Genomic DNA, 22,598 nt, shown 5'->3' with positions numbered 1-22,598 from the left:
GCCAGTTTTTCCCTCTCCTTTCTAATTCAAAGATAATTCTCTTTAACATGTTAAACAGAATCAGTATAAGAAAGGAGCAGTTCAGGGGGCAGCTGGGTAGCTCAGTGGATTGAGAGCCAGGCCTAGAGATGGGAGGTCCTAGGTTCAAATCTGGCCTCAGACACTTCCCAGCTGTGTGACCCTGGGCAAGTCACTTGACCCCCATTGCCCAGCCAATACCACCAGAAGGTAAGGGTTTTACAAAAAAAAAAAAGTGTTAACTGCTTTGCTCTGGGTAGAAAAAAAGGGAGCTCCAGCATATGTCCACATAATTAAAGTCACCCATCATTAGTGTATTATGTCTCTGTGTCAGACTTATGATCTGTTTCCAGAATTTCTCATCTATATCCCCTTTCTTTCAAGGTGAAAACATCATATTCTGATGACAATAAGGTTTGTTTCAGTATCCATTCATCTTCACCTAAATATTTTTAACTATATTTCCCCACCTCTGGTACCCAGATTTCCTCTATATTTACTTAAAATATCAATGCTACCTTGTCCCCACTTTTCATATATTCTAGTTCTATTGAATAAAGCTCCCCCTTCCAGAGCCTAGGAATAGATACCAATTGTCACATCCCATCCCATGCCAAACCTGATGAGCAAAGTGGAATATATATTCTGCTGTATATATTGGAATAGTATTTATGATCTAAAGTATTTTAATTTTACTTAGATATGTTTTAATAAATGTTTCAGAATATACTTGGAGAGGCACACTAGTATAGCGGAAAGAGTTTTTATAGTTGAGAGAAACCTACCTTGGAATCTTCCCCAGACACTTAACTTGTGTTATTTTGATACTCAACTGTCAAATGGGTATAATAAAATCTATACTTCCTATTTCAAAGACTTGTTGTTAGAATTTAATGTATACAAATATATAAGGAGCTAAATCAATTGTACAAAAAAGTCAAACCATTCCCCAATTGGTAAATGGGCAAGGGACACGAATATGCAATTTTCAGATAAACAAATCAAAAATATCAATAAGCACATGAAAAAGTGTTCTAAATCTCTTATAATCAGAGAAATGCAAATCAAAACAACTCTGAAATACCACCTCACACCTAGCTGATTGGCTAACATGACAGCAAAGGAAAATAATAAATGTTGGAGGGGATGTGGCAAAGTGGGGATATTAATGCAAAATTGGGACATAATGGAGTTGTGAATTGATCCAACCAGTCTAGATGGCAATTTGGAACTATGCCAAAGGGTGCTAAAAGACTGTCTTCCCTTTGATCCAGCCATACCACTGCTGGGTTTATACCCCAAAGAGATCATAGGGAAAAATACTTGTACAAAAATAGTTATTCCCACGCTCTTTGTGGTGGCAAAAAAAATTGGAAAATGAAGGGATGCCCTTCGATTGGGGAAAGGCTGAACAAATTGTGGTATATGTTGGAATGGAATACTATTGGGTTCAAAGGAATTTTCGTGTGAACTGGAATGACTTCCAGGAATTGATGCAAAGTGAAAGGAGCAGAACCAGGAGAACATTATAGACAGAGACTGATACACTGATACAATCAAATGTGATGGACTTCTCTATTAGCAGCAATGCAATGACCCAGGACATTTCTCAGGTACTTATGAGAAACAGCACTATCCACATCCAGAGAAAGAACTGTGGGAGTAGAAACAGAAGAAAAACAACTGCTTGATCACATGAGTTGATGGAGATATAATTGGGGATACAGACTCTCAATGATCATCTTAGTGCAATTATCAAAAATATGGAAATAGGTCTTGATCAATGACACAAATAAAACCCAGTACAATTACTTGTCGGCTATGGGAGGAGGGGGGAAAGAATGTGAATCATATAACCATGGCAAAATATTCTAAATTAATTAAAATTTTTAAATTTAAATTAAAAAATTTTTTTTAATTACAGCTAAAAATTTTAATGTATATAAACTGTTTTTAAAGCCTCATAGACTATATAATTGTCAGTTGTTACTTAATGTCTGTTTCATGGGAAGACAATAATAAGCAGCATTTATATAGAATTCTAAAGTTTGTAGTGTTTGACATACATATAATTTCATATAAGCCTCACAATAATCCTGTGAAGAAATACAAGTCATTTTCTTTCAGCTGAGAGAGATTGTGACTTTCCTATGATCACATAACTAGGTAAAACCAAAGATAGGTAACACCAAAGATTGAAACTATGTCTCCTTGACTCCAAGTCCAGTACTCTATCTTTTATGATATTTAAATATACCTATAATGAGTTAACTGGAAAGCTATTTGAAGGATCCTGAAAATTCAAAAGAGCTTTATCTAATAACTAAGGTAAGAAAAATATTTCATAGATGTCTACATCAATATTATAATAATACATATGTAAATATATACATTTTTTTCCATTTTGGTTGACTGACTCCCAAATTAAGATTTGTGACTTAAGAATAGAAACTTTCAATACCTCAATTAATTTATCAGCTCATTGCTTTGGCTTCTCCTCCTACTGGTGCAGATTAAAACTCCTTTATTGCTCTTCATCCTATGTAATATTTGTCCATATCTGTCCATCCCTCCTCCAAAAATAATCCATCCAACATAATGAAAGCTTTCTCTGTGTTCTTTGAAGCCTACATTTATTTCAATAAGGCATTCACGCTATCATCTGTTATCCTCCATTTTCTGTATGTGATTGACCTACCAACTTTTCTGGTATCATTAAATATATGTATATATAATATTTCAAAGTCTTGCCTGAATTCTGAAACATTAAATTTTCTTTCAATGTCTGCACTTAAAAATCCCTATCAGATCATTTCCTAAATAGACACACTAACAATTCACTTAAGTCATAATCACCTAAAGGATTGATTTGTACCCTACATGCAATGATGGGCCTAATTTGAGAAAGCACCAAATACCAGTTCACCTTTTCAGACTCTACTAAGAAGCAACCATTTGTGGCAAAATACATATTTTAGTGTTCTTTATCTCTGCCAAACAGTAGAGAAAATTCTGCTTTAAACAGGATGTGTGCAGGATAAATTTTGTTTCTGAGTGGCAATAACAAGAAGCTTTAAAGTAAATCAGACACCATAGAGCAATTCTACAATGCCTTGGAAGGAGCCCAAGATTGCAGGTTCCTAAATAGATTCTCCCTGGATAAATGGAACTGCCACCCTCAACATGAACAATAACTTTATTCCCTTGGTAACTCCAAGAAATGCCCTCTGAAATGCATTTTTTGACTGATAAGAAAAAGAGTGGAAATACGTTCAGATTTCTTTGAATTGTTATTTTATAAAACCATTGCAGGCAAGTTTGTGAGTTTGGGAGGGTTTGGAGGTTTTTTTAGAGGTATCCCTCAGGTTTTCTCTCAAACTCTGAGTCACAGACTCCAACCAAGCTAATAGACTTGTTATCTCAACATATGGTTGGTTTGTTCTTGCTTCCTCGCCTTGGTATATGCCATTCCCAGTTAGAATATAAGCTACTCAAGGTCAAGGACTAGTCCAAGTTTATCTTGTATCCAGAGTTTAACATATTTCCCAGCACATAGTAGGAGTTTAATTAATGCTTACTGATAAATAAATGTATTCTTTCCGCAGAGTGGTCTCTTCCTCCTCTCTGCCAGGTAGTTTCTTTTCTTTAAATCAATCAATAATCATTTGTTATGTCTGCAATTGTGCTGGATGGTGAGGATACAAAGACAAAAATGAAGCAGTGCCTGCCCTGAAAGACCATACAATCGATTGGAGGAAATAATGTGGCTGTCTGTGGCTGTTTGTATCTGTATGTATACGTACACACACACACACACGAAATATTCTTCTTTTCAGTCTCTCCTCTTTGATACTCTCTTCTTTCTAGGTTTCTGGGATACTACTTTCTCCTGTTTCTACTCCTGCCTCTCTAATTGCTCCTTCTCAGTCTCTTTCCCTGGATCTCCATCCAGGTCAGGAAGATAAAAGTAGATTCCCAAAATATTCCACCTTGGGCCCTTTTCTCCTCTCCCACTAAAATATTTTACTTGGTGATTTCATCAACCCCGCCAATTCAATTACAATCTGTACCATGATGATTCTCAAATCTACTTATCCAGCCCTAGACTTTCTGCTGACCTCCAGCCTCACATCTCCAAAAAGACTGGATACTCCATCCTCTCCTCTGACTCAGCCACCACCCTGGTGCAGGCTCTCATCCACCTCTTTCCTAGATTATTGCCATCATCCTCTGATTGATCTCCCTACCACAGATCTCCAGTCCATCTTCCAACCAAGGATCAAAGTAATCTTCCTAAAGCTCGTCTGACTATGTCATCACCAATACTCAATAAACTCTAGCGGGTCCCTATCATCACCTCCATGATTAAATACAAAATTCTAAGACATTCAAAAGCCTTTTATAACTTGCTCATCCCATCTTTCCATTCTCCTATCTCATACTCCAACCCCAAGGACCTAAGATCCAGTGACACCATTCTCCTTGCTATTCCTCAAACAAGACATTCCATCTCTCTACATTTTCAAAAACAATTCCCCCACAGAGCAGAAATACAGAAGAAACTTCAAAACCAAGCAAGAATTAGAAAGAATTACAAAATGCAAAATAAATAATCTGGATTACATCAAATTAAAAAGTTTTTGTACAAACAAAACCAATGTAACCAAAATCAGAAGGGTAGCAACAAATTGGGAAACAATCTTCATAAAAACCTCTGACAAGGGTTTAATTACTAAAATTTATAAAGAACTAAATCAATTGTACAAAAAATCAAGCCATTCTCCAATTGACAAATGGGCAAGGGACATGAACAGGCAATTCTCAGCCAAAGAAATCAAAACTATTAATAAGCACATGAAAAAGTGCTCTACATCTCTTATAATCAGAGAGATGCAAATCAAAACAACTCTGAGGTATCACCTCACACCTAGCAGATTGGCTAACATGACAGCTATGCAAAGTAATGAATGCTGGAGGGGATGTGGCAAAGTGGGGACATTAATTCATTGCTGGTGGAGTTGTGAATTGATCCAACCATTCTGGAGGGCAATTTGGAACTATGTCCAAAGGGCGATAAAAGACTGTCTGCCCTTTGATCCAGCCATAGCACTGCTGGGTTTGTACCCCAAAGAGATAATGGACAAAAAGACTTGTACAAAAATATTCATAGCTGCGCTCTTTGTGGTGGCCAAAAATTGGAAAATGAGGGGATGCCCTTCAATTGGGGAATGGCTGAACAAATTGTGGTATATGTTGGTGATGGAATACTATTGTGCTAAAAGGAATAATAAAGTGGAGAAGTTCCATGGAGACTGGAACAACCTCCAGGAAGTAATGCAGAGCGAGAGGAGCAGAACCAGGAAAACATTGTACACAGAGACTGATACATTGTGGTACAATCGAAGGTGATGGACTTCTCCATTAGTATCAATGCAATCCCTGAACAATCTGCAGGGATCTAAAAAAAAAATACTACCCACAAGCAGAGGATAAACTGTGGGAGTAAAAACACCGCTGAAAAGCAACTGCTTGACTACAGGGTTGGAGGAGATAAGACTGAGGAGAGACTCTAAATGAACACTATAATGCAAACTCCAACAACAGGGAAATGGGTTCGAGTCAAGAACACATGTGATAACCAGTGGAATCATGTGTCGGCTATGGGAGAGGGAAAGGCGGGGGGGGGGGGGGGGGGGGAGGAAAAGAAAACGATCTTTGTTTCCAGTGAATAATGTATGAAAACGACCAAATAAAATAATATTAAAATTTAAAAAAAAAAGAAATACAGAAGAAAAACAACTGCTTGATCACATGGGTTGATGGGGATATGATTGAAGTTGTAGACTCTAAACCATCAACCTAGTGCAAATATTAATAATATAGAAATAGGTCTTATGATAGATCAATGACAGATGTAAAACCCAGTGGAATTGTACATCAGCTATGGGGATGGGAAGGGGAGGGAAAGAACATGAATCATGTAACCTTGGGAAAATATTCTAAGTTAATTAATTAAATAAAAATTTTCGGTCAAAAATAAATAAATAAATAAATGGGACTATTCCCCCATGCCTGGAATGCTACCTTCATCTCTGCCTCCTGGATTTCCTGGTTTCCTTCAAGGACTAACTAAAAGTGCCACCTTCTGCAGAAAGAGTTTCACAGTCCCTCCTAACTCTAGTACCTTCTCTCTCTTGATCATCTCCAATTTATCCTCTATATAGATTGTTTGTGCTTATTTACTTTCATGTTGTCTCACTCATTAGTCTGTGGACTCCTTGAGAGCAGGAACTGGCTTCTACTTTTCCCTGTATCCCCAGCAGACATAAAGTGACTATCCCAAGCTCACATGGCCAGTTAAGGGTCTGAGGTCACATCTGAACTCAGGTAATCTTGACTCCAGACTCAGTGTGCCACCTAGCGGCCAAAGGATAATAATGACATAAAGTACTTCATTCTTCTCATTATGGGAAACATTTAGAAACATGAGCTAGGTAATTGTCCATTAAAAAGAACATAAAATTAGATGACTTTGGAACTACCCAAAGAATAAAGCTTAATGGCTCAAGCCCAACTTTACTTGTCTTTGTGTGCCTTCATGAATTTATCACTAACATGGAAAATGGCATAAACTGCATACATACCCATTGGACTTGTAGATGGCTCAAACCCAAGAAGGTTGGCAGGGTCACAGGGTCACAATGCAACAAGATCATGACAGGCCAGAATGGAGAACTGAATTGAACAAAATGGAATTCTAGTAGATAAATGAAAATCATACCTATATGGAAGTATGAGAAATTGACTTCACATTTAAAAGAGGAGACCTTGTTCAGACAAATTTGTTTTTAAAAATTAAGATCTGGGGATTTTAGTGCCCTCTGAGATCACTGAGTGAGCAATGTAAGGTGTCAACCCAAAAAAACCAATGGATCATTTTCGCAAAGAATGAAGAATACTTTTATTCAGGTTACAAAAGCAAGCCAATTAATTTAAGTACTCTAGAGCTAAAACACCTTTTTTTTTTTCAGAAGGGTTGCTTCTTGGATGACCCAAGTGGCAACGAAACACACACAAATTTCAATGTTCAAATGAAATGATGAATAAGCATTGCACATTGAACACAGACCATGATCTCTATCCCTTCAATGTATTTAAACTTAAAAATTTATTTGAGTCAAACAAAATGATTCCCTAGTAATTCATTTGTGAAAATAATTTTTAACTCCAGGATTGTTTTAAATAAATTACTATTGCTCAGCAGTCAGACCCAGTGGAAAGGCCATTGGTTGTGAATTCAGTAGACCTGGGCTAAAATTCTTTGTGACTTTGAATCAAATGTTTAATCTCTCTAGGTCAAGTTGACAAGTATTAAAGCTGTCCATTATGCCCCAGGCACTCTGGCATGGGAAATGGGAAGGAGAAGGGGAAACTGCAAAGTAAAAATAATCCTTGCCCTTGAGCTAATAATCTCATGGGGGTGGAGGGAGAACACCCAAACAATAATGTACAAACCAAGATACACATAGGATAAGAGATCATCTCAAAAGGCATGTAATAGCCTTAAGAAATCAAGAAAGGCTTCTTGCAAAAGGTGGAATTTTTGCTGATATTTGAAGGAAACCAGGAATCAAAGGTGAAGGAGAATCCCAGGCGTGAAGGACAGCCAGTGAACAATAGCGTTTCCTAAATCAATATAACTAGGTGATTGTATCATATAAAATCTGATTCTTTTCAGCTCTAGATCTGCTTAGAAGGAAGATAGTAACACCTGGACTTAAGGAATGATTCACAATGCCACCCACAAGGATGTTTCCCTCCTCTGAACTCCTGTACCTAAATCCCTACTGTGAATATAATGATAAATTCCATTGTCTTACACTTAGTGTAAGATATTTTTAACTGTCATTTTTTTCCTTCACAATTACATTCGATAGTCTATGAGATCAGGGGTCTTTGCATACTCCTTGAAAAGCTCCCTTCTAAGACCTTGAGATGATGGGGGAGGAAAACAAGCATTTATTATGCTCTTAACTAGTGCCAGGAACTGTGCCTTACAAATATTACTCATATGAACTTCATATGAGTAATTAAGTGTTATTATGGAATTATGTGGAATCATATGGATTTATGGAATTAATCCATATGGATTTATCATATGGAATTAAGTGCTATTATTCCCATTTTATAGATGAGGAGATAGGCAGAGGGAGATCAAAATAATTTCTCCAGGACCATAAAACTAATACATGCTGGAAGGCAGATTTGAACTCTAGACATTCTGACTTCAGGACCAAAACTCTACCTATGAACCAGACAGCTGCCTTACACATGGTAGGCTAAATTAGCATTTGTCAAGTTATTATAGTGGGAAAAATGAGAGGAAAAGGAAGATCTGGAAAAGGAACTTACCTCTATAATCAATTAGGGATAGTTTTCAACTGACTTGAAAAAGAATTATTGAGAGGGAGTTATCATTGCAGAATAACCCCAAGATATACAAGATAGTTATTTGGTGCTATTCATCACGGAGTGTGTGGAAACAGAAGGCCAGGCCAGGCAAGACTAAGAACCAATGGCACCGTGCTCCTTTTGTGTTTCTTTGATCCTGTCAATGACCCCACACAGGGCTATGGAATGTCTTTTGAGGGAGTCCTTGGCCCATCCAGCATAAACAAATGAAATTATACACTATTATAAATTGTAGGCATACAAATAGAAAACACACTCCTGCTCCCAAAAATAGTTTTAGTAACAAGTTAGTTTACAGGATCCTTTGACCGTTAAGTTGGAACTACAAATCAGCAGGTGATGCATCTTCTTTATTTCCATTAACAAAAATCTTAAGTTTCTAATGTTTGGGCAATTGACAATGTAAAGGACTTTTTTTGGTGGTGATGATAACTCTCTATGCCAGGCCCCATCTCGATACGGATTGTTTCTAGGAATAAAGGCAGATTTGGTAGATTTGGCAACAAAGGGAGGGGAGACAGTGAGGGAAGGAAGATTGCCACTTCCAGGATCCTTGGACTGTCCTACTCTTAAGGTCAGTTGGTCAGCAGAAAGTAGACCCATTACCCAATGATCGACTGTACTACTAGACAGAACCTAGGGTACACCAATGAAAAGTTTCTAAGCAGTGGTTATATCTGTCAGAGATCAATCTTGAGCTTCTCCTTTTATTCCCAAGAGCAGAGTTCAATATCTTATTTCCAGGAGTTTCCCTACAATGGGTACTAAGACAACAGAAAGGATTTATTCCAAAAATCACATGCCCTGAAGATGTCCAGTGATAAAAAGGACCCCATATATACTTTCAATAAAGTACTTTTGTAGAAACAACAACAAAAATAGTAGTAGATACAGATCAGCTAGGGGAAAGTGGTACATGAATAAAATACAAATGATGACAATGAAGAATACGGAAGCATGAGATTTCTACAAATGATGCAAAATGAAACATTTAGTAGAATCAGAAAACGAATATATGCACTCACAACACAATCAATGGAAAAACAAAAAACAAAACTAAATGTTATGAGAAGGCAGATCACTCAAGAGGACTGTGGGTATGAAACACTTAACATATAATGTCAGACTGTTGATTATGTTAACAAATTCTTTTACATTGTTATATAATGGGAGATCTACTTAAAAATGCAGGTGATATAAAAGCCAAAGGAAAAAACAATTTAATGTGATACCTAGCTTACATTCATGAAGTAATAGTATGCATAGAAAAGCCTTGAATCTTCAACTCCATGTAACTCTCCAGATGCTAAGTCCAATTTCTCATCAAGTTTATTAAAAACATTTTTCTTTGGGGATGTTTTTTAGAGGTAGAGAACATTTTTAACAAGAGCCTTCAAAACTAAACAGGCTAAATTCCCTTAAACTTTACTAAGAAAACAATATGTTTTCCTTTAAAAATAAAAAAGTCACTCTGCCTTATTTGCAGATTCATTAAGATCGAAAAAGTGAAAATAGAAAATAGAAAAAATTTACCAGATAAAAATGATTCATATAAGTTTATCATTTTCTTTAGTAAATGCTCACATGAAATATGAAAAACCTAAACATAAATAAAACTAAAAGAATAAACATGTAACTGGAAAAAAATTGAGCAAATTACATTTTTGTTTGCCTTCACTGTGAAAGATATTGCAACATTTATATTGTTGGATTCAATCTGTGAAGAACACAGGGTTTCATATGTTTTGGTAGTTATGGTAATAGACTGTGGAACTGGCATCTGACATGACAGAGGAGATAGTGGAAGGGTTATGGTCACCATCATGGCCTGAAGAGACAAGCCCCAACTCTGCTTTACATAGGTGGTGAAGATACTGTTCAAATTCTGTGTGGATCCCAGCTTCTTGGACCTCTGTGGGCTGGCTGCCATCCAGGCCATCCCTGCAGTTCAAAGCCTCTGGAGGAGGAGAGGGCTGATTAGATCCTGACTGATGCTGCATCTGGAAGCCTCGGACACTGCCCCCAGCCTGGGGAGAGCCCATGGGACCATAGTACATATGCAGAGGGTTGGAGGCGCCCATCAGACCCTGCAACGAATGGGCCATAGGTTCCTGCATGTGTCTGTGGTGCATAGGACCCGAGTGAGGCTCAGCATGCACAGAGTACTCAGAGGACACAGGATAGCTGTAGGGCACTGTCTGGCAGTCTCCTTGGAGAGAAGAGGTGAAGAAAGCTGCATCTGGTTCCATGCCATCCATGGGAGAAGCCTCAGGGGTAGGCAGGTTGTAGCTGTCAAACTGAGGGGGAGCTGGACCCAGGTTCTGGCAGTCCCGGTAGTGGCCCATCTGAGGAGGGAGCACTCCCTGGCCTTGGTGGTAGGCCTGCTCATGGAACAGCAGTCCCGGGCTGTCCACACACACTCTGCCCTCCGGACCCAGGCCAGACCCTAGCTGCTCGGGGAGACCATGGAGGAAGCCGCTCTCCATTCGTTTCAGCCTCTTCACCTGCTTCCTCCTCCGAGGCCGGTATTTGTAATTGGGGTAGTCCTGCATGTGCTGGACACGTAGTCGCTCAGCCTCCTCCACAAAGGGCCTCTTCTCAGCCAGAGATAAAGCCTTCCAGGACTTCCCTGCCAATGTAATGAACAAAATAACCTTAGAGCCACAAATCTCAGAATTGGAAGATAGCTAATAGGCAGTGGAAAGAACATTAGTTGAACATCAGAGAATCTGATGATAGCCCAAGGCTATCTGTCTCCTTAGAGAAGTAACTTAGCACTGCTTCCTGAGGCCCAGTTTCCTCCTCAGAAAAATGAAGATATGGGACTAGATGAGTTCTGACATTTCTACAGACTCTTAAAATTATCATCCTCTGGCTTCGGAGGCCATCTAGTTCAACTCATAGGGAAAAAATAAGAATCTTCCTTTCTGTGGTATTCCTTACAAAGCATTCCTTACAGAAGGTAGCACTTTTGGGTCATTCAAATTGAGAGGAAAATTTTCTTCTATCAAACCCAGAACAGCTTTTCTACAAACCAGTTTTACCAAGTATTCCTGTTTCTACATCAGCTTAAGACCAAGAAGTCCAATGCCTCTTCCACCAGAGGGACCTTCAAGACCTTTTTTTTGGATGCCCTTCAATATCATGGTGGCCCATCTCTGGAAGCTACCACCAAAGTGCATATAGTAGGTTCATAAAATGATGGCCCCCAGGGATTTTCATGCAGATTATCATCAAAAGTCCTTTTTTTTCCTTCTCCCTTCCCCCTTAAGAAAAGAGCAGATGACCACGAAACAACCTTAGCAACACATCCCAGGACCCAAAAGCAAAGGTTTCGAAAAAGAAGGATTTGCTTTCATTTAACTCAATTAAATCAATCTACAAGTATTTATTAAGCACTTCTAAACCCTAGGGAGAAAAAAAGGCAAAACCAGTCTGTCCTCAAGGAGGTTACATGTTAGTGGAGATGACAATATATACATAACATCTGCACATATAAGATAAATATAGAAAAATGAAAGGTAGTCTTTAGAGAAAGGTGCTAGCAATGAGAAACAGGGAAAGAGATTTGAAATCTAAGAAGCAGTGTAAGGGAGAGCATTCCAGCTACACAGAAGTAGCAATGGGGGAGAAGAGCAAGTAAGCCATTGGCTGTGAATGCATCTTAGAATGTGTAAAGGGAAAAGTATGTATTACAATTATAGAGAAGAGACCAGGTTATAAAGAACTTAAAATGTCAGACAAAGGAATTTATATTAGGTAATGGAGGTATAGAGGAAACCATTGGAATTTATTAAGTAGGACTTATGCAAACTGATGTACTCATCAAGAAACTCATTTTGATAGCTGTGTGGAAGATGGGACTAGAGTGGGGAGAGATTTAAGGGTAAAAAAACAATTAGCAGGCTATTTCAAAAGAGTCATGGCAAGAGGTGAGGAGGTTCTAAACTAGGGTGGTAGCTGTGTCTGCATGCACAAAAGGGGCCATGTTTATTTGATGATGTAGAGAAAGAAATTATAAGATTTGGCAACTGATTATTGTGGAAGAGGGGAATGAGTGAAAGAGGCATCAAAAGTATGATACCAAAAATTTAAATCTGGGAAGCCTAGCAGATGGGAGTGCCTTTAATAATAGTAGGGAAATTCAGAAGAGATGGGTGAGGTAAAGTCAAAGTTTGAGATGCCTATTGCATTTGGGATTTTCTTGGCAAAGTTACTGGAGTTGTTTGCCCTTTCCTTCTCCAGTTCATTTTATAGGTAAAAGTCTGAGGCAGAGTTAAGTGACTCTCCCTCAGTCAAACAGCTAGAAAGTGTATGAGGTTGAATTTGAACTCAAGAAGATGTTTTCCTGATATCCACTCTGCCACCTCACTGCTGGTACAGCCCAACAAAGTTGAGTGACATAAATGCAGATACTGCAAAGAATGGGATTTAAATAGGTAGGAGAGCCAAAAGCTATCATGTCATTCTCAATCCTGTTATATTTATATAAGATAAGCCCCTTCCATCTCTATGCAGAAGACTCCCCCATGTTTAGTTCATACTGACATTTCTTTAGCTAACTTTATGCAGCCACCCCTAAGGAATTAAATGATGAGGCTACATTCCCCTATTCCCAAAACATTTAACACCAATGTTCAAGATCTCTCCCCACCTTTCTCTTCACAAGTGGTAGCCTCAACTACTATAAAACATTTCACAATACCCAAATGATTTCCAGTATGAAAGAATCTCAAAAAGTACCAACTCAAAAAAATGTGGTTGTGTCACTATTGTCTCACTTATAAAACATGATAAATTTTGGGGAGAAAAAACTCTGCTGCACTAAAAAAAAATCAGAAAACCTGGGTCTAAAGTAACCCATTCTGCTGTATATACCCCCCAAAGGACCTAAATACCTTAAAAAAGGGAAAGGGCACCTACCTACAAAAATGTTTAAAGTAATACTTCTTTGTAGCAACAAACTTTGAAAGAAATCAATGCCCATAAGTCAGGTAAATAGCCAAACAATGTGGCACAATGTGGCACATGAATGTAATAGAATGTTATTACACCATAAAAAATAATGGAAAGTATAGATTCTGAGAAGCCTGGGTAGACTGATATGAACTGCTGCAGACTGAAGTGAACAGAACAAGCAAAGATTACAATATTGGAAAGGAAAACAATTCTGAAATCCTCAAAAATGTTGTTCTGTGAAATGACCAATGATAGCTCAACACAACACTAATAATAATGAATCTCGCAAGAGAAGAGGACTAGAAATATAGAATCAATCAATGAGCATTTATTAATGAGTCACTATGCCTTTGGTACTGTGCAATAAATACAAAGTAATTCAATACTAGGTAGAGGTTGAGGGCAGGCGCTATCATTTAAGAGAAGCAGGAAAGCAGTTGTAATGAACTGTAAGTTGTAATGAACTGTAGTTGTAATGTGGTGACTGAGCTGCATCTGAAAGGAAATTAGGAGCACTATGAAGCATCTGTTCAGGAATGAGTAATGGTCAGTTCAAAAACATGGAGACTAAGATGGTGCATCATGTTTGAGAAACAGGACTAAGCCAAACTAAGGCTTTAGTACAGCAAAGCTGGAAAAGGTCACAAAGGATGTTTTGTGAAGGCAGCTAGGTGGGACACTGCATACAGTGCTGGACCAGTCAGTAAGATTTTAGCTCAAATCCTACCTTACATAATTACTAGCAACTTTGTGTTATAGGAAAGTCACTAAGCTGCCTCAGTTTCCTCATTTGTATAATGAGGCTAACAAGACCTACCTCATGATTATTGTGAGGAACAATTGAGGTAACATTTGCAAACCTTAAAGCACATGGTTATTATTAAAAACTCAACAGGTGCTGTAAGAAATGACCAGAAGGATAATTTCAGAAAAACCTGGAGAGACTTACATGAACTGGTAAATGTGAAGTGATCAGAAATAGGACATTTTACACAATAACAGCAATACTGTACAATAAACAACTGAGTTGACTATTCTCAATAGAAGAATCCAAGACAATCCTAAAGGACTCGTGATGAAAAATGTCATCTACCTCCAGAGAAAGAAGAGATAGTCTGAATCCAGACCAAAACCTACTATATTTCCTTTTTTGGTTTGACTTTTCTTCCACAAAAGGACTAATTTGGAAAAAAATGTTTTACATAATTGCATAATACTGGATTGCTTATAACCTAGAAAGGGTAGTGTAGGGAGGGAGGAAGGGAAGGACTGAACTTGGGACTCAAAAGGTTATTTTTAATGTTTTTGAATTATTTTTTTACATGTAATTGAGGGAAATAAAACATTTTTGGAAGCCTGAAAGATTTTATATTCTAGGAGCAACAGGGAGCCAATAGAATGAGCAGGGGAGCAACACAGATCTTGAATTAAGGAAAATGTAGAATGGTCAGAAGTGGAGACTTGAGGGAGAGCAGGGAGACCAATTATTGGATTATTAATTATCTAAGTGACATGTGATTGCCTCAAATTTTGAAGAATGAGGCATACATTTGCAAACACCAAAAAATTTTAAATAATTAGAATAAAAAAAGATACTAACTCTACCACTTACAAGTCAATTCATCTCTTTACCCATCACTATCTTCATGGGGGGGGGGGGGGGAATCAGTGCTTATGGAGTGCCAGGCACCCAGAGCTAAGTGCTGGGAATATAAAAACAAGGAGGAAGGGATTTGGATCAAGACTAAGAAAGATTCCCCTAGAGCAAAAATTATCTTTTGCTCTTCTTTGAATCCCCAATTCCTAGCACCTCAAAGGCACTTAAAAATGCGGGCTGCTTTAGCAGTCTCAGGTTTTGTGAGGAAAGGGTCTAATAACCTTTAAGAGCTACATAAATATGTTTTTTTCCCCTAAATATACTTTATTTTTTTTTCAAGTCTAAAGCATTGGTTTAGGTTCTTGCCATTAGAAGAAATATACCTGAACTCACCTAGTGTAGCTGGGAACAAGTCACCTAATTGGTCTCCTGGACTCAAATTTCTTCCCACTCCAAACTCTTCTAGGGTTGAAGACCAAAGGGACTTTCTTAAAGCATGTGTCTGAGCTTCTTCACCTACCACAAACATTGATATTTTTCCATTTCAGGCACAAAACACCTAAAAAAAAAGTGTCCCTCTGTTCTCATAGGGAAATTCTTAACTTACCACTCCACAGCCATGATTTCATACCTTCCTCCAATCCCCTTTGAAAATGTTAAGCCTTGAGGACATCTGGGTAGCTCAGTGGATTGAAAGTCAGGCTTAGAGATGGGAGGTAGGAGGTTCAAATATGGCCTCAGCCACTTCTAGCTGTGTGACCCTGGGCAAGTCACTTAACATCCATTGCCTAGCCCTTACCACTCTCCTGCCTTGGAACCAATACACGGTATTAATTCTAAGATGGAAGGTAAGGTTTGGGAAAAAAAAAAGTTAAACCTCAATTCCAGTAGCACTTCACACTTTAAAAGGGATTAGCTGCAGCCTAGGAGTCAAATATTTTACACTTGAAGGGTATGCTAAAAAGGAAAGCAGGGAAAGGATCCCAAGAACCTAAGGACTAATAGGAAAGGTGACTAAGAAACCAGAAAAACGAACTTTTGTCTGCCTCGTATTTTTGTCTGACTTTGTCAACTTGAAATCTGGAGACCCCAAGTTTGCCCCAGTCCCATGAGAGTTCGCCTCGAGGGAGGTCTCACTCACCAGTTTCTTCTAGCAGATATAATGGAGAGCTCTTTCATCTACTTCCCCTCCTTTCTCTCAGTTCCCTAAGCGCATTTACTCACTTTGTCACATAATTTATTTGGTAATTACTAACAAATAGTACCTAGCTTAGTTCCTCCAGCCGGAACTGAAGCTAAAAGAGCCCTTGGGGGCATTCTAGTACAATCCCTCATTTTACAGAGTCGGAAAGAGGGACAGATAAAAAGATTAAGTGAATTGCTTAGGGCCAACACTGATAGTGTCAAAGACAAAATCTGAATCCAATTCCTCCGGACCCCAGGGCAGTGTTGACGTCACCCGCTAAATCCAAAAGTGGAGGGATCTGCCTTTGTAGGCACCACTCAGTCAGAAAACACTCCCACAGATACCTACTTAGAAATTATTAGCATATTAAATATGCATCAATTTACCCAGCCAGATCTTTAAGCCCCCTTTCTTTTTATTATTCTAATATCCAAAGGCCCACAGTTCGGGTCCTTCTTATATAGCTTTCTCAAACTAGATCCACTATCAAATTGGAGGAAGATGGTTTTGTCCAATAGAATCAGAGCTGAAGGGAACATCCAGTCCCACCCCTTCACCGAACAGATGGAGCCCTCTTCTGAAGACTAGGGAAGTGACTTGACCTAAGTTACAAGGAGTATTAATAACCAATATTCAAACCCAAGTCCTTCAACTAAAAGGTCAATTATTTTCCAACAGATAACATGGTCACTATTATTATAATAGGAGTATTATAGTATATATAATTCCATTGACTATTTTGGAATTTAAACATAATCAGCATGTATATGAAATTTCTTATCATTTGGGTATATATTATTATAATAGAAAAATAGCTCAGATTTCTACCCCACCCCCACTCCGATTTTAAAATCTCAGAGATGAAAGAGACCTCAAAGTTCAACTAAATAACTCAGATTTGAGCAGGACTTTGTTGGCCCTCCCTGACAAGGTGTCAGCCTGGCTTCTCTGCATGAAGATTTACGTGGAATAAGGCAGTCCATTCCACTTTGGGTCACCTCCAGTTGTTGGGGGAGGTTTTTCCTTCTAGCAAAGGGAAATCTCGTCTCTGAAACTTCTCCATAGCTAGCTACTGGACTTGAGTCCTCTCAACTCAAGCCAAAAAAGTCTAATGCCTTTTTTTTCCTAATGCTTTTTTAAATTTGTCATACAAACCCTTCAGAGTTGAAGACAACTCTCACATAGCCGTCCTTTTTACAAAAGGTAAAGAGCCTTTAAATGAAAAATCATGATAGCATGATTTTTCAAAAATCATGATTTTTCAAAAATCATGCTATCATGATTTTTCAAATCCTTCACCTCTTGATCTTTAGCTATTTTTCTTATCTGAGAAAGGAATATGATGCTTGTTGGGTGAAGTTAAGTCTTTTAAAAAGAAATTTCATATTTTATAAGATAGGTTTATAGCTTTGCTTTACCCTAAAGCAAAATACAACAAACTAAATGCCTCACTTTTGGAGAGTGGAATACTGAATGACAATCACAATTAATAAATTTAAAAACATGCAGATATACAAACCATATTAACTTATGCGAAGTAGTAAAAAGAAGATAGGTGGTGAAGAGGATAGGGTACCAAGCCTGGAGTCAGGAAGTCTCCACTTCCTGAGTTCAAATCCAGCCTTAGTTACTTATTAGTTGTGTGACCCTGAGCAAGTCACATGAGCCTCAGTTCCTCATCTTTAAAATGACCTAGTGAAGGAAATAGCAAAGCATTAAAGTTTCTTTGCCAAGAAAACCCCAAAGGGGGTTGAACTAAGTCAAACAAGACTAAAAATGACTGGACAAAAAAGTAAGCTGAGCATGAAATGAGAGGCCCTGAATCTATGTAATCCATGTGTATATTGATGAGTTATTTCCATTTTTTCTCCCAGATGTCTTTGCCTTTGCAGTGCCTATGCCCTATGCCCTATGCCTACAATTGCATCCCTCCTTCCTTACTAATCAGTGCCTCAGTTTCTCTGGCTTACTTCAGCATTCAGTTCAAATACCATCTTATATAGGAGGGCTTTTCTGGTTTGCTCCAGTTACCAATGCTGAGATCACCTTTCATCTCTTCTCTATATATTTTCTAAATACTTCAGTAATTTTAATGCTTTTTCCTCACCTTTATAATGGGAATTCCTTGAGAACAAGAATTATCTTTGCCTGTCTTTTGACTCCTCAAAGCTTAGTATGGCCCTGGCACATAGTAGCATTATATACATATTTACAGCTTAACTAATTGATTTGTCACTGTTCATACAGCCAGCTTATGTGACAAAGTTACTAAATAAACTTTTATTTTTCTAACTCAAAGGCCAGCCTTCTAGCCACTACTCAAGTACTAAACTCACTCTCCAAGGGCAACTCCCAAGTATGATTTTCTAAAGACTAAAGTGTAATTGAGAAATACTTAACAAAATGCAATATAACAAAGATAATGTTACTTTTGTGGTCTTCTAAGTCAAAATGGAGCCAATAGGGGATATTTTTATTGGAATTTGACTCCATTGCTTTGCACCCAGCTTCCTCGCCTGCATGTACAGTTTACCCTTTCATAGTACTTTTTAAATAAAAATTAAGTAATCTCTTCAGGAAAGAACAGGAATGTGGCAATAAATGTCAGGTTGTTCTTAACTCAACAAATGCATGGCCATTACAGTGAGAAAAATTCAGACCTGGGAGAAATCTTAACAGATCATTTGCATCTATGCCCTCATATAACAGTTTAAGAAACTGAGGTGTTGCAGTTAACCTGACTTTCCTAAGGCTGACCAGCTAAATTAGTGGCAATGATTGAACTAGAACCCAAACATTTCAGGAGCCTGTCCCAGTGCTTTTCCATCCCAAAATACTGCTTTCACAAAATACTACTGCTAGTGGTCTCTCTTCCTTATATCTCAGAGACATTGAGAAACAAGAATCAAAGTTTTGAAACTATTTGGAGAGAGAGAGAGACAGACAGACAGACACACACACACACACACACAGAGACAGAGACAGAGACAGAGACAGAGACAGGAGAGAGATGACAGGCAGGCAGGCAGGCAGACAGAGGCTATAAAACAAGTACATAGCCTGGTCTTTAGGAGTTATCCCAACTTTCTAGGAAAAAAAATGTGCTAGGGCCTGAACCTGAAAGTTAGGGAACTCTCATGAGAGGGAACTCCCTCTACACTAAGATATAATGAGCGCCTTCTCTATAATTCATTATTTTAACCATTTCCTGGGCCATTGAGAGCCAAAGTGACTTTCCCAGAGTCACTAGAATCCAAGGGTGCAATTTCCCAGGCCAATTCGTTATCTATATTACTTATTATATCGTTGTTTCTCTGGTTGTGGAAAGTTAACCATAAAATAAAGATTATACTAAAGGGCAGCACATTGTAACATAATTATATCCTTACTGATTGGTTCTAGACTGGCTTTGCATTGATGTTGTTATATACAAACACAAACACGAATTCTACAAGGATGTCTCTAAAAGTTTTAGATTCGTTAACAAGCAAAGGTAGAAATTGTAATATATTCCGTTCGTCACCACTGACCAAAATTGCTTAATCTCCAGAGTGGCATATCTATTCCTCAACTTCTCACGTAAGAAATTTTGGAGAACAGATTTTATTTCCTCCTACTTTTGTTATAGTTGGACTTAACTTTCAAGAAATTCCGGTCAAACTATCCGCCCCGCTAGAATAGCAATTTCAAGAGAATCATCCAGACTCCCTTTTGATTCCTAACGTGATGACAGGGACTAGATCCTATATACAGGGATACTTCGGTCAGAGAAAACTCCGTCTACCAAAGGTGGCAGGCACCTTTTTTTCCTGCAACTTATCTGCTAGAGGAGTGGACTCTCGCATTTAGTGGTTTAAGTGACTTGACCTGGGTCACAAAATCCAGTGGGAACTGAATCCAGAACTTCCTGGTTCTGAAACCAGCTCTCAGATCCACTGCGCCACGTTATTAAAAGTTGGTTCTGCGAGGTTCACCTTGCAGCAAAGAACGGTCATAAAAGGTATAACTGGCATAAATAAGTATTCACGTTCCACTAAGAAGATCCCAGTTCGGGAATTTTGGTCCAATCAGGTTAATTTTTTTTTTTTTTGGTCTGTTACATTAGGATATCCAGTTAACTCCCGCGCTCCCTCCTCTGCTCCCACAAAAGAAGACATCACTTGGCAAAAGGTTATATGTATACATAAAGCTGGCTTAATTATTTTTCTATTTATCAGTTCTTTCTTTGGAGGTAAACGTACACAAAGTCATTCTTCAAACAACATTGCTTTTGCTGCACAGGATAATATTTTAAAAGTTTCTCTCCACCCACGATGTGGTCAGCTTTGTGCTCTAGTTACTGTAGGGAAAAGGTGGTGTTCATATTTGCGGACAAGCCACTGAACTAAGTTCAAAAATTCCCACGGAAGAACTGACACCTTGGATTCCTGGTGGAGATGCGGTCTTCTTGCCCTTGCCCCTTTGTCACTTATCCTGGACTCCCCAGTAAGCACCCAAGAGCCCTACTCACCCAGCATCTTGCTCAGCTCGGCATTGTGTAGGTCGGGATTCTGCTGCGCTAGACGCTTGCGCTCGTCCTTGGCCCAAACCATAAACGCGTTCATGGGCCGCCGGATGCGGGACTCCCCTTTACCGCGGCCAGAAGCGCCCACAACTGCAACGGTCCCGCTGCCTCCCGTCCCTAAGCCCGACCCGGACTCGCTCTTGATCTTCATCTCCCCTAGGGGGCTCAGAGATTCTACCCAAGGGCAGGGGCCCATCCCGGCCATCATCAAGGGCAGCGCGCACCTGGCTTGGCTCTGGTCGTCACTGGCGTACCCGGCATCCGGGCTGCTCATGGCTCTCCTGCCCAGAACGCGCGCCCTGCACCTCACCCCGCCCCCACACCCTCAGCCAGAACACTCCAGTTCCCCAAGCTATTAGTCCGATGTGAGAGGGGAATACAATGACCTAAAGGGATCTACCAATCAATCTGAATGCCTGGACTCCCAGAATCCAGTCCAAACCAACCGAAGGAGAAGGACCCCAACCAGCACAGCACCACAGTAAACACTACCCGCTGCAGCTCCCCTTTCTACACCTACAGAACCAATGGTGCACCGGGGGCGGGGCGGCTCCCACGAGGTTTCAGATGCCCCACCCCAGCCTAGGCCCTGGGCCACTTCCCTTGCGCGGAGTTATTTCGTCCGCTGTTCGTATTTTACCTGATTAACTAAGACCTGGAGAGAACCTGGAGTCCAAGATCTGGACCTCATTGCCCTAAGGACAACTATGATATATCACGCTCTTGGTCACCTCTTATGCCTACCGAAATGTTCTCCACTGACCAAAAACTGGGTATGCAACCTGGGGGGATCATGCATTTATGTGTGTGTGTTTTAATGACTATAGTTGGTTTTCTTTGTAGTAGTATGAATCTTATTTTACGCATATAAAAACGTTCTTCTGAGAAAGGATTCATAATTTTCATAACCTAAAAATAATCGAAATCCCCCAACCCAAATGACCACCACGCGAGGACACTCATATTCTGGTAGGACCCTGGTTCCTGTTCTGATTCCCCAAATCATCAAAGTCTTGTCGATGTGGCAGTCTGAACCCTGAAATACGGCAAGGAAGCACCATTATCTGTACCTTTCACAAAAGACCTTATGTTTTATTAACTCGAAACAATTCGTGCCATGCGTGTAGTTCTGGACCTAGAGTCAGGAAGACCTGAGTTCAAATGCAGCTTCAGACACCTAACTAGCTTTGTGACCTTGATCTAGTCAGTTAATTAATGTTTGCCTCATTTTCCTCATCTGTCAAGTAGGGATAATAAATCTATTTCCTAGGTGGGTTGTGAGATAATGCTTGCATGCTTTGTGTACTTTAAAGTGGTACATAAATGCTAATATTAAAAAGCCAAGTTAAGTGTTTATTTCAAAATCTGAGTCACTAAAATTACAATTCCTCACATCAAGTTACTTTGCCAATTTAAATAGATGCTAAATACCCAATAGACTTGGGGATTATGACAAGGATTCTGAGATGAATGTAAAATTGACCATCTGTAAAACTTTTTAGAGATCTTAAAACTGCAGCTTTTGCAAGACACTGCTCTCTCTTATTTTCTTATTTCCTCCGACGTGATGTCAGAGGCTGTTAGGGGCTGGGGTGGCGCCCCCTAACCTTCTTTCCTCCAAGAATTAAGAAAACTCTCCAAGGATCCGGACTTCTCAGTATCATTGCAGTATGCTATGTCATTACACGAGACTTCCACAAGGCTCTCTGTTCTGCTTAGACTGGGAAACTGATTTCTTCTACTTTCAATTAGTATGCTACTAATCCTAGGTTGCTGCAACCCCGCTCGTAAACTCCTCCTGG

At 39.1% G+C, this 22,598-nt stretch overlaps 1 protein-coding gene across 1 annotated transcript; it reads right to left on the bottom strand.

Annotated features, from left to right (window-relative positions):
• Positions 1–6,954: 6,954 nt before the first annotated feature.
• LOC100022757 (transcription factor SOX-17-like) lies at positions 6,955–21,308 on the bottom strand. The gene is made up of 2 exons (XM_001368588.4): positions 20,743–21,308; positions 6,955–11,119 (listed from the first exon to the last, which is right to left on the bottom strand). The coding sequence occupies exons 1-2, from the start codon at positions 21,068–21,070 to the stop codon at positions 10,227–10,229; spliced, it is 1,221 nt and encodes a 406-aa protein (XP_001368625.2). The 5' UTR covers positions 21,071–21,308; the 3' UTR covers positions 6,955–10,226.
• Positions 21,309–22,598: the final 1,290 nt, after the last annotated feature.

Source organism: Monodelphis domestica, chromosome 3 (genome assembly GCF_027887165.1).
Source record: "Monodelphis domestica isolate mMonDom1 chromosome 3, mMonDom1.pri, whole genome shotgun sequence".
Classification (NCBI taxonomy): domain Eukaryota; kingdom Metazoa; phylum Chordata; class Mammalia; order Didelphimorphia; family Didelphidae; genus Monodelphis; species Monodelphis domestica.
Note: the sequence above shows the minus strand (reverse complement) of the source record. Positions and strands in the feature narration are given on the sequence as shown.

What these genes read in the sequence shown, in the direction of transcription:
- LOC100022757 (XM_001368588.4), bottom strand. Translation starts at nt 21,070, where the DNA reads ATGAGCAGCCCGGATGCCGGGTACGCCAGTGACGACCAGAGCCAAGCC. An exon ending in CGAGCTGAGCAAGATGCTGG is followed by an intron (nt 11,120 to 20,742) that starts GTGAGTAGGGCT and finishes TTACATTGGCAG; the next exon opens with GGAAGTCCTGGAAGGCTTTA.